At 38.1% G+C, this 12,407-nt stretch overlaps 1 protein-coding gene and 1 long non-coding RNA gene across 2 annotated transcripts; both read right to left on the reverse strand.

The window, feature by feature from the left end:
- Positions 1-737: 737 nt before the first annotated feature.
- Positions 738-3,123, reverse strand: LOC117472666. Its single transcript, XR_004554952.1, has 2 exons — positions 3,054-3,123; positions 738-1,645 (listed from the first exon to the last, which is right to left on the reverse strand). It is a non-coding gene; the product is annotated as an uncharacterized LOC117472666 (long non-coding RNA).
- Positions 3,124-3,776: 653 nt separating this feature from the next.
- Positions 3,777-11,420, reverse strand: vps33a (VPS33A core subunit of CORVET and HOPS complexes). The gene is made up of 13 exons (XM_034118573.1): positions 11,288-11,420; positions 10,923-10,988; positions 10,673-10,800; positions 10,386-10,572; positions 9,922-10,038; positions 9,189-9,363; positions 8,409-8,602; positions 7,604-7,730; positions 6,412-6,479; positions 6,123-6,260; positions 5,669-5,806; positions 5,395-5,563; positions 3,777-4,655 (listed from the first exon to the last, which is right to left on the reverse strand). Exons 1-13 carry the CDS (start codon positions 11,387-11,389, stop codon positions 4,462-4,464), a joined length of 1,803 nt encoding a protein of 600 aa, XP_033974464.1. The 5' UTR covers positions 11,390-11,420; the 3' UTR covers positions 3,777-4,461.
- Between the last annotated feature and the right edge of the window lie 987 nt (positions 11,421-12,407).

Raw genomic sequence — 12,407 nt, forward strand, 5'->3', positions numbered from 1 at the left:
TGGCACCATAGGCTAAAAGTATTTACCACCTGCAACTTCCACTGAGCTTCCAAAGGATCTGCCATATTGTCTTTCGTCTGCTGGACAGATAGCTGTTTTGAAGGATTTCAATCTATTTTAATGACAAATTAACTGCCATGCAAACTACAGATTAGTCACATTTACCTGCACTGGGAACCCAGGGCACCTATTTTAGGGAGGACCCTAATACAAGTAGGCTTTGTCACAACCAGACATTTTGTGTTGTCATAGTTAGTGAATCTCAGCGGTCACTAAATGTTCAATTTAAATGTCCCAACAAGCCATGACAGTGTGACAATGAAGCAGTGCACACAATATCAAAAATCTGAAGAAGCTAAATGTAAATCAGCCAATATTAAATGTATTATTTACACCTGTGCTTCTCCCACTGTGACATGTAAAACAGTCTTCCATGTGTTTGAAGAAGGACTATTGACTCATCCCTCTCCCAATTCCATTTTGATATTTTTATTTAAGATGTATTATTATTTTTGGCACTTTCTTTTGCCTTTTATAGGACAGTGTAAGCAGAAAGGTGACGAAACAAGGGGGAAAGATTACAAACTGTGACATTTCAGCATGGTTGGTATTTTAACCCTTAGCCAAGGGACTTATTATGCGTGATATAAATTAAACATGATAAAGGCCATCACATTCCAATTTAACTTACAGGACAGGATGTCAAGATGGGTAATAAAGCAGGCCAAACATTCAAATTTATATTGTAATTTGGTCGAGTATTTAATATTTCAATTCTTTACCAATTTATTAAAGAATAGTGTGCAATACAATCTTCCGACGCTCTGGGAGCATGGCCTCGGGGCAGCTCTCCACTTTGCCTTTCTGGTGATTCAACACCAAGGAACAGCTTTTTTTGTCACAATAACAGCCGACGTCCCACTGCTTTTATATCTTATTAACATAAAACGTTTTTGACAAATTGTACATGTGCTTCCACAAGGAAAAATACAGATTTCAAGATTTTATCTACAAGAATACACAATACTGTTTGTTGTGTGCTACACAACCATACAATACTGTTTTATAGCTTCACTGTGGTCATTTTGCAACACAGCAGATATAACAATTTCTAATTTGCACATGTAAGCATTGTGAACAAACACATTTGATGCAAGTTGGCATGGTTAACATGGGTATCATTCAATCTAAGTGCCTGTAAAACCCTGTTTGGATTATTTTTTAAAACCTAACACTGTAGCTGTGAGCACTAATGCAGAGTGTTAATCAAAAGGAGAAGCAAACATGATCACTCCAGTTGTTATTGTTGAGTGTGGGAGACATTAATAATTGATAGGAACTGCATAGACCACAAATCCAGAGCAGGTCTGCCTGATCAACTTCATTAATGAGCTCTAAGTCTGTGAACAGGCTCATTCGTCAACAGTCACTCTCTTTTCATTTCCCCAACATAAAATAAGTGGTCCATCTGGCAAGGAGCAGAGCACCAAACAGCACCGTGTAGCTGAAGAGAACAAATTTGAGGACTTCCTTGAACGTCCGGAGGAAGCGGATAAACAACGGGTCCACATCCAGAGGGTCCTGCTGCATCTTCTGCCTGCGACAAGGTTGAGCCAGCTGTCCCATGTTCTCACCTCCACCCATCCTGCAAACACACACCTTTTTAATTTGAATTTCACAATAGAATACAAAAGTAGAAAACAACTGTAATGTGAACAAGGTGGTCGTTCACTGCACTAACACTCAGGGTAATATAATAAAATAAGACAAAGAACATAAGATCAAATAAATGACTTATATGTTCCTTAATCCTATACTTACTTAAGCAGTAACAAGTGACATACAGAACCATTTTGAAGTACTTAACTTGAGGTATTTCCATTTTATATGACTTTATACTTTACTACAGAGACAAATAATTAAAATTAACCTCATAATACATATTTTTCTGAAATGGGCCTTTGTGCAGAGGAAATACTTTTCCTTTGGTACTTTATATATATTTTATTTTCCTATACTTATTAATAGTATATAATTATAAATAGAGCTATACTATAAATAGTACTTTGAGTCACTTGTAACAGAGTATATCTACACTGTGGTATTACTACTTTAACTTATGTAAAATATTTGAGTACCTCTCGATGTAAGTACATTCTCTTTAGTGCTTTATGTATTATTTAAGGTTTATTTATATCAGAAGTGCAAATCGATTTATTTCTAGCCTTTTTAGAAGCTGAAGAGGCTTTATTGTCAAAAGAACACTATTAATAATTTATCTGTGAATTGCACTAAATTGGTTCAATATTGATCCACTTTCTTTGTGTATAGTCACAAAGACTACAGATTGTATATGTATGTGCATGTTCTAAAACGTGTGTACTGTGTGTACTATATTACCTGTATAAAAACGCATGTGTGTGTACGACAGAGTGGAAACTGAATTTCCCCCTCGGGGGATTAATAAAGGTCCATCTTCTTCTTCTTCTTCTTGTTCTCCAGCATTGATGTTAGACAGACATGCAGCAACACGACTTTAAGACCTAAGAATGTTTTTCGTTTAGATAACTTATGATATTGATCGTTACTTTAATTGCTGTTTTTCCTTAATTTTTGTTTTAATTGACATATCCATGTATACTTTTGTTCTTTGATTTTAGTTGTTTCTCCATTAATTGTATGAACCTTAGCTCGGATTAAAATGACGGTTCTCCCTCAATGTATGATTGTATAGAATAAATATTAAAAAAGATAGAAAAAGCAGCTTGCTGTGTAAAACAAATACATACATTTTGTCTTTCAAGTATTTTTCGTCTGGCTACAAAAGTTACAGCAAAGCTGATGTGAGCCATGAGGGAGTCAGAAAAAATATCATACTCAACACAATCCTACTGGTATTAATATAGAGTTAATCTTGTAAATACACTACAATGTCCTAAATGTGTTTAACATATTTAAACTAAATTAAACAAAAAACTCAATGAAGGAACAACTCACAAGCAAGATCAAGATATAATTTATATAGTAAAAATGAAAACTTAAACCAATCATACCTCGGTGCCGTTGGAGCGGGTCTGGAGAAGATCGAAAGTAGCTCCTCTGCTTCCAGTCCTGAAGTCCAAGTTGGTGTGTTGTGCTTTGGGCGTTTCAAGCCCCTATGGCAGAGGAGGAGCCAAAAGCAATGACTGATCACAGATCTGAATCCCCTGGGATTGATCTAATGGGAGTTTAAGTCTTCAGTGCACCTGCTCCTCAAACAAAGGGATTTCAGTGTCAGATATGTAACCCTCAAGCTTGCAATTAACATAATTAAGTATCTTCTGATCCATTGATTCAAGGCACAAGATTTCCAGCTAATCAACATGGAAATGAACATAAACGTACCCAAGAACAGGTCACCAAAATATCTGAGAGCTGTCAGCAGGTCTCCCTATGCTCACAGTGTATAAGGCACGGAGAGGGTATTGACTGAAACAGAGATCAAACACCCTCCTGTAGCACAGTAACCCTCTACCGGAACACGGAGCAAATGGCCTCCTAATTCAATCAGTGTCCTGCGCTGTCAAATCATGTGCGACCGTGGACTGAGCTCTCCAGACAGCACATGGCCATTATCGGCTGATAGGAGGCCTGTTAGTGAGCTAATTGCTCCTTCAGAGAGCCGGACCGCCGCTGATGGATACACTCCCATCTCTGCCTTTTATCTCCCTGATCAGCTTGCCTTTCTGGAAATTATCAAGTAAAACAATAAGCAAAACATGACAATGTAATCCAAATTTGATTTCAGTTAGTTAAGACTTTATTTGTATGCCTTACAAAAGCCTTCCAAAAATTCAAGAAGTGCATCTTTATCATCTTATACATGACATCTCAAACATCCCAACTATTTTTATCATACGTACATATTTACAGTAGCTTCATAGTAAAGCAGGACAAGAAGCCAGAGGACAAAGGGATTCATGAGAGTAGCATTAAACCACTTTTATATTATATTACCTGGGACTGCAAACATTTTAAAGATACCCTGTAAAGTTTATACGCCTGGTGGAGCAATTATTTTACAGGTTGGTCAACAATTTGTTTTTATCCTCACATGCATGAGGCAGTAAATGTTTTCACACGATTCCAATGGTTTTCAATTGCTGGCAGTACTGGACAAAAAAGCACCAGTAAAGGCACTCATGAAAGCATGCAAATAACACACTTTAATAAATCAGCTTTGCAAATATCCTGAAAAAAAGGAAATGCATTTATCATGTTTGTCAGGCTGCAAGGATAAACACATTTTGGTCTGTTACACCAAGTGAAGAAAATACATCTCCACAGGGCACCTTTAAAGAGCCTAATGTTGGATACACATCAATGAAACACCTGCAGTAGACGGATATAGACATAAAAAACAGCAGCTGAGGTTTTCTGATGGATGGGTGTTTGATGTGGCCAGGTGTGCACGCAGGTGACTCAGGAGGTCTGGGCCTCGGGCCGGTCCATGAGGGATTTGATCCATGTTGTACCGTTTAGGAGTTTCGTGGTGGCTATAATATACTCCATCCCGCTGTCTTCCATTTGAGAGAGGAAACGAAGAGCGGCTATTTCTGCATACGACACTCCTCCGAGGAAGAACACCAGCGTGGTTCGATTCTCCCCCTGCTGACCTGCGGAAGTAAACAAGATGCATGTCACTCACTACGAAAATATAACAGCTAACGAGAATTTAAGCGTCACGAAAGACATTTCTGTGTGTTTTAGTCCTTGGCAGTATCTTTTCTTTTTTTTCATACCTTCATGACATTTGCCAGAGTATATTGTATGCTATGGTTTTCTTCAGTTTTACAATAAGATTAATTTATAAAATTTTTGCCATCGCTCACTTTAAACAAACACAACTAAAAACCCTTTCTTCCAAAACACCATATTTGGACATTGTCATTGACATGAATTAAATAATAAATACGTCATCCTTCCCTTAGATTTTAGTCCTCCATTATCACCTTTTAAAATCCAATGTAGCGCAGGCCTGTAGAAACAAGTCAACGGTCTAAATGCCCAGACTTGCATTTCTAATTAGCACATTTCAAATTCAGTTTATAATTAAATTCATTATTCCCTTCAGTGTAACACCTCTTATTGCCAATGTGAAAACATGGAGGAAAACTGAAGGAAAGCACTGGCGGTGGTCACTGACAAATGAAGCACAGCATGTTTTTTATCAAGCCTTCTCTTCAACAGACACTGACAGTGGCTCTGTGGTATTGTCAGCTTTGTGCCATCAATCTCCTGCCGTTCAGCGTTTGACTCCACAGAAACAAAGCCTGTGTCTTATCTACATGCAGCAGGCAGGAGGACGTTTACTTGTACTCTGTTTAGCGAGCAAACAGTTTGTTCGGTCCTTACGTTTCTTGTGCAGCCCGGCGGGCAGCTGCTGTCTCTCCTCAAAGTGCGGGCCTGGAAGCATCTTCAGCACCTCTTCGATGCTGCGCCACCCGGGCCTGGCTAACACCTGGGTCAGTCGGATGCTTAGTGGAGCGTAGCCACTGTACACGTAGGAGATGTCGTTGGGGTTCTGAGGAATACAAAAAATAAAAAAGGTCAGAGAGGTTAAGATCCTCCTTAAAGACTGATGGGTTAAATCATGTATCGTTATTTCTTCATTTAATACGTCTTGTACCTGTTCATTGGCGTCCTCCATCCACAGTTTTAGGGTTTTTCTTATAGTGGGGTAGTTGTTCCTTGAGTTCGACTGAAGCTTCAAAAGACCCGCCTTCTCTAGGTTGTTCAGTGTCAGTATGTGTTCATAACCATAGGTCTTTATGGAAAACAAAATAAAGACATTATTTAAAATATAAAATACAATTGATATACTATCGATATTGCATTTTGATACTAGATATAGTCTTTTCCTTGTTTCAAAGGCTGCACTACAATAAATTGCTTTTAATATCATTTAATAAGTCAACATTAATAAGGATTTATTCAGACAAATAATAATATTCGATAGTAATAAATTGTAATATTAGATTTTCTTCTTGAGTTCACTAGACGAGTATTTTCTTTGTTGATGATGAAAGACTGTACAGTATGGGCACAAAAAAGACCAAAATCTAATCTTTCTGTGACTCTACCTGCAGGATCTCCCTCCTGTAGTAGTCGAACACTTTCTGCTTGAGGCCGTTGTTGCAGACCGACTGCATGGAAACCAGGCGCAGAATCTTGATCAGTGGATCCTTTTGGGCAATGCTGTCTTCTATATACGTGTTCACCTGGACATACAAATAATATTCATCAGAACTATAGGGCACCAATAGATTAGGTATAACATAATGCAAACATTTCTAATTTGAAAAAAATCACTAAATACAAAAAATACTGATGTGAGACTTAAATAACAATATGAAGTAAGATTAAAAATACCTTGTCCGTTTCTACTCCAGTCATAAACTCCTGCTCAACTGTCAGATTGTCGAAGAAGGCCTCAGATGCTGGAAGAAGAGACATTAATTAGCTTTTTATCACATTATAAGCTTAAAGGTCCCATGACATGGCCATTTCTACTGATCATAATTCCATTGTCGAGGTCTACTAGAATAGATTTACATTGTTCAATGTTCTAAAATCACATTGGTTTCTCATACAGCATCTCTGTATAGTATGTGTATTCACTCTCTGTCCTACACGGCTTGTTGGAGCTCCTGCCCCCACCCTCCCTGTGAGCCCACTGTGCTCTGATTGGTCAGCTCACCCACTCTGTTCTGATGAGTCCACCACCGTTACAGTGGAACATCAGTGACAGTGATTTTGTGTTACAATGGCGTTTGTTAGCAACCAGAAAATGACACCAGTAATGACAAACAGATGAGAATGCTGCGTGGGGTCTGGGTGCCGTGTTGGCGACGTTGCGCGGCTCGCTACTGCGAGGAGCGGACAGTGTGAGCTGGGTTCATTTCCTGCTTGCTGCGTGGGATCTGCGAGACAGCGAGACATCGCGAATGGACGCGGGACGGGTGCTGAGGGTGCTGTAGCACCCCCATCTGCGAGGCTCCACCAGCACCCCCCCCCCAAGCGCGTCACAGTTTCACCGCTGAGAGAGTGTCTGTGTGTGTGTGTGTGTGTGTGTGAGGAGCTCCACGGATTGGTCCATTTGGACCAATGGGTCCATTTGGGTATGGTCACGTCACTGTACCCAGGAAGAAAAAGAGAAATCTCCAACGAGGCGTTTTGGGGCAGCATAGACAGGTATTTTCTGTGTTAGAGTTTTACTCGCTACAGGGTGTACTTTGAGGGTTTGTGACTTTGCAGACCGTTTACATAAAAACCTTCATAACACACAAGGGGACGGGTAATAACCGGAAAAGCATGACATGGGACCTTTAAACATGTGATGCTGTAAGAGCACAGAAATATGGGATTATAAACCAACTATTAAAACCAGGTTTATTAATTATATTCAAAACCAAAACATTTGATTATGTATAATAAAAATGCGTGTTGGTTTTCCCAAACTAACAGCTGTAATTTGTCTTTATGAAAATATAGTGCCATTACAAAATGCACCCAGAATAAAATGTAAGGCAGCTAAAGGGGGAAGAAAGGACTTATTACGCACTGGTGATGTCCTTGATCAGCTCGGCTACAGAAGTGTGGTTAGCCAGCGAGCTTCGAGCTGCCTGCATGTGAGGTAGCTGAGACACAAACTGCTTGATTTCTCCCACTGTTTTAGCATTATGACGCTCCTGAAAGACAAAAAAAAAAATGTTACTTGATTAACTTTTAACATGTTTAGAAACAGCATTTAAATGATGGAAACCAATTTATGTACCACAAAAAGACACCGCTACACCAAAAATGTTTAAATGAAGAATGATGTAACAAGTTTAGAGGGCTAATTTTAGACAGTTTGACCCATCTTCAGTTTGTTTCTATGAAATACAGCTCCCACACAGCACACAATAACCAATTTTTGTTGACATTTCCTTCAGGATTAACAATGATTACACAAACAGAGTAAATTACATTTGTGAAAACATTTCTAATTGTAAGATTATTTTGTCTACATTGCTTTCCTGGATTATAACCTCTGATGTTACGCTATTTTGCTTATCAACTCTCTCCACTAATGTGGTTTGTGTTGCAATCAATATACCTGAGCCGATTAGAGAATAGTATTTCAATTTGGCCTCGTTAAGCCTTCTGCTGGAACAATTAGCACTTCACCTTATCTCTTAGTGATCGTCATCACTTCCCTAACCTCATGGATTTCCGTTATGACTTTAGAGGGTGAAATGCCACAAGGATTTAAATTAAATTAAATTAGCATGCAAATGAGTGTGTAACTACATTTCTTTAAACATTTTTGCATGACACAAAATTACACTATCATCATATTGCAACAAAGATGAGGCAAAACCAACCTCAAAGGCTGCTGAAATTATTTTGGCCTTCTTGCTGAGCGCTGCTCCGACCGCATTGAAGTTTTTGTCACGTATTTCTGCGTACAGCTCCTCTGCTGAGTTTAGCTGTAGCTTCTTGGGCTCTGTGGGTAAATCTTTACTCGCCTCTCCTTGCTTCTTCTGAGCAAACTTCTCAGGAGGCAACTTGACATAACCTGTGAGTCAGAGGGAGAAAAAAAGGCTGGTGATTAAAATAGAAAAAGAAACAGACATCCAATAAACACACAGTGTGACGTAACTGTAAGAGTGCATTTACTTCAGACTGTTTATTAATTCAACTTTATTTATAATGCAGATCATTTAGGGCACAACAACAACAACAACAATGAAACATAGTAATTTACAAAGACTAAGAAAAGGAAAAACAAATCAGAAAAATGTACTAACAGAGAAGAGGCAATCTTTTGATATTAATTAAAATATTCAGAATGAGGAAATTACATTTGATAGATGAGTTAGAATAATTAAGTTGTGAAAAATGAAATACAGTTACATAAAAAGCCCAAGAATATAGCAATTATGGTAGACAATTATATAGATACACAAAATGTTTTAGTGTAAGAAAATAATACAGAAAGCAGCATACAGTTAACAGTTTTACAGTAAAAAGACATGTGGATATCGGTAGGTTTAAGATCAAATTTCTAATTTCCAAAAGTTCAAAGTATTCTGGTGCACTAACATTTACAGCAGTTTTTTCCACACATAATGATGAAAGAGTCAATAAAGGTGTTTTCTGACCGTTAGTGATTCCATAGACCTCGTCGATGAGACCCTCGTATGTGAGCTGCGTGGCCAGAGGAGTGAGCAGGTCCACGTTACGGTCCAGGAGGAGCAGAGTGTCGAACACGGGCAGGATCTGATTCTGACTGCCGGCAAACTCCCTCTTCATCCTCAGCATCATGTTGGCAACATGCTGAAAACAAGCACAACATTTCTTCTGTCAAACTCAATTCACTCACCAGGATGCTAACAAGCCTGTGCAGTTAGCAGTGTCCGAATAATATTAATCATCATTTTGGTTATTATTATTTAATGTTATTTTGGTGAGTGTTATTGTTTTGGTCTTATTTCTTAGTTTTTCATATGGTGTTTAATTGTGACTTTTTTTATAGTAAAAGTAAGGTTTTGATTTCCTACTGTATATCTTTTTTATAGCATTTTTTTTAATATTTTTTTTTACAGTGGATATCAAAAGTATTTACAAAAATAAAAGTATTTTTACAACAACCAAAAAGAAAAAGGACAAGAAAATATACAAGATGAGGAGAGAAAAAAGTATATTGTGCCATTTTATCATTTTGAATTGTTCTATTGTTGTGGTTGTCTGGCCAAGCTGGTGTAAAGAAAATTGAATGCTGAAAATGAGGCCAGGATTTATTGAAGGGGAATATATTTGATTATATGTTGTGTGTCCCGGCAAAGATAAACAATCAAATATGATCAAAAATATTCCTCCTAATACCGCACTCACCCTTGCACATTCTCCTTTCCCGTATATCTGTGGAATGGTGCCATACAGGGCCTGTAAGGTCATGAGGCCTTTGGCGGTGTGGTAGAGGCTGGTTTGGTCATTTTCTAAGTAGCACTCCTGTCAGAAAAAGAGGGAGTACAAACACAGTTAGAAATAAATCACAGCTAGGATGCAAAATAATACTTTTTTGTCCACAGGTAAAATGGCTTATGAATGTTAAAATTCAAAAGAATACATATTTGTTTTTGGTTCTGCAGATTACAATTGCCATGTTTTCCCATGGATAAAGTATAATAATGTTAATGTGTTGAAAACATGCGTTAAGTGCTTCTTGATTTTAAATATAATCCTTACTACACAAATCAAATAAATACTTAATGTGTAAAGCATATTTATATATTATTATTATATATATATATATATATATATATATATTCATTTTGGGATGAACAAATTGAACACACCCTGAAAGCACTCTCATACTCCATGGAGAGCAGATCTCCATCATAGGGGATCAGGTCCAGGATGTACTCGTCGATGTTGATGAAGGAGGCCAACACGCCCTGCTCCTTCAGCCGCTGTTCACACAGCATGCTCCGCCGAGGAACAAACAAAATATGGAAGTCTCGTGGGGAATGCATCTTGTCCTCACTGAAAGCACATAATCCAGGAAAAAAGTGTTAAAAACTGTGGACATATAAGACTGTCTTGATCATGGTTTGAAATGTGGGTTTTTGAGACAGAAACTGACCTGATGATATTCTCAGCGATGATGTCCATGAGCTCCAGTCTGGGACGAACAAAGAAGATGATATTCTTGACGTCAGCAGCGGGGAGTCTGCCACTCTTGAGGGTGAACATCTTTTCAACTTCATGTTCCTGGAAAACCCAGTAATAAGCATATAACATGTGTATACTATCTGAAAACTTCAGATTCATGACCTGTGACTTGTGTGTGGGCTACTTAACAATAACAAATGCAGTGCACAGAGATCACTTACCTTCAGTAGAGAGTATTGAGCTATCAGTCCAAAAGGTCCCGTCAGATATTCATCCCAAACTATGGCCTGAAGTGCAAGAGCACATACAGTAATGTATACAAGTAGAAAGATCTGAAAAAACATCTCTATGCGGAAATGTTTGTGGTCATTGTCTCCTATGAAGCTACTGGTTACAATAATAAATAGATACATTGTCAGTCTATTCACAATCAAAACATGACTTCAGTTTTATAGAAATTGCAAGTATTTTGAATTATGTGCCGAGCATCGACAGCCCCAAGAGGCTAGCTTAACTGTCAGCTTCGTGGATATGCACAACTGTCACTTTTTCGGCCATTTTACATTTATAAGTGTGATTTCCTTACCTTACTTCCCGCACATTTGTCCAAAAACTCTCGAAGCTCTTTTCGTGCAGCTTCTCTCAAGATGTTTAAATTGACTCTACCGTACGATAGGTGGGCAGCCATGTTTCTTTATCATATACACAACAAATCATGTGATCACAGCGGTGAAACTCGATCACGTGACCAAAGAAGATACAATGTCAAGATAGTTCACACCAGCGCCGCTGATTTACACCATTCGAGAAAGCCCAAAAGCCACCCAGCATGTGTATACCTCCTATCGAGCAGTATATCTAGATGTAAAAGGGTCTCAAATGATCGTAAAGGACAACTTTAACTAGCTAAAGGGCTAGCATTCCACCTTTGACTTGCAGAAGCAACTTCATGTTGCGCATGCGTATTGAGTGTTCGTTAAACAACTTAAGTAAAGCCAATTTTTGGGAATATTAGCATATTTCATGCATACGACTATCGATAGATTTGCCATCTTTTTCTGCATAGTCAACCTGTGGATTGGATTTATGAGTAAAGCGGTATCAAGTAGTAGTATAGAAGCAATGTAAGTATTCTATATGTGGGAGGCGAATACGGAAGTACTAAAGGAGTAACCTCTTGCTTCACCAACCGTCTTTTCCTGATGGTTTAGGTGTGGCTGAAGCCGATATTAACTCTTCCTATAATGACGTAAATCCAAATTATTTACAGGTGAGGGTGTTTTGCATCTTTTAAATACAATTTCCACCCTTATAACACATACATATATTTAGCAACAAAGCAAAGGGGCGAGTTTTCATCCTTTATCTTAATGCAATACACACTCAATCCGTTAGATGGCGCAATGTCTCCACAGTAGGCCTAAGTATCAAAGTACACATATGCTATTATAATTGAGACACTGATGTTAGAATTTCAGTGGGGTTTTTTTTTGTTGCAGAAATAGTACAGTTGCTGTAAAACCATATATTAACCCAAAATGTGTCACTAGAAGGGAGGTGCTAGCACATGTTATAATTGTGTGGGAAATATAAAGATAGTCCAGTGTTTGCTGTCAAATAGTAAGGTATTTAAAAAAACACACACAAACAATCAACACAACATAAGGTTAAATTAAGAAATTCTTTCAATTATTTTCAATTAAGTC

This window comes from Trematomus bernacchii, unplaced genomic scaffold (genome assembly GCF_902827165.1).
Source record: "Trematomus bernacchii unplaced genomic scaffold, fTreBer1.1, whole genome shotgun sequence".
Lineage (NCBI taxonomy): Eukaryota > Metazoa > Chordata > Actinopteri > Perciformes > Nototheniidae > Trematomus > Trematomus bernacchii.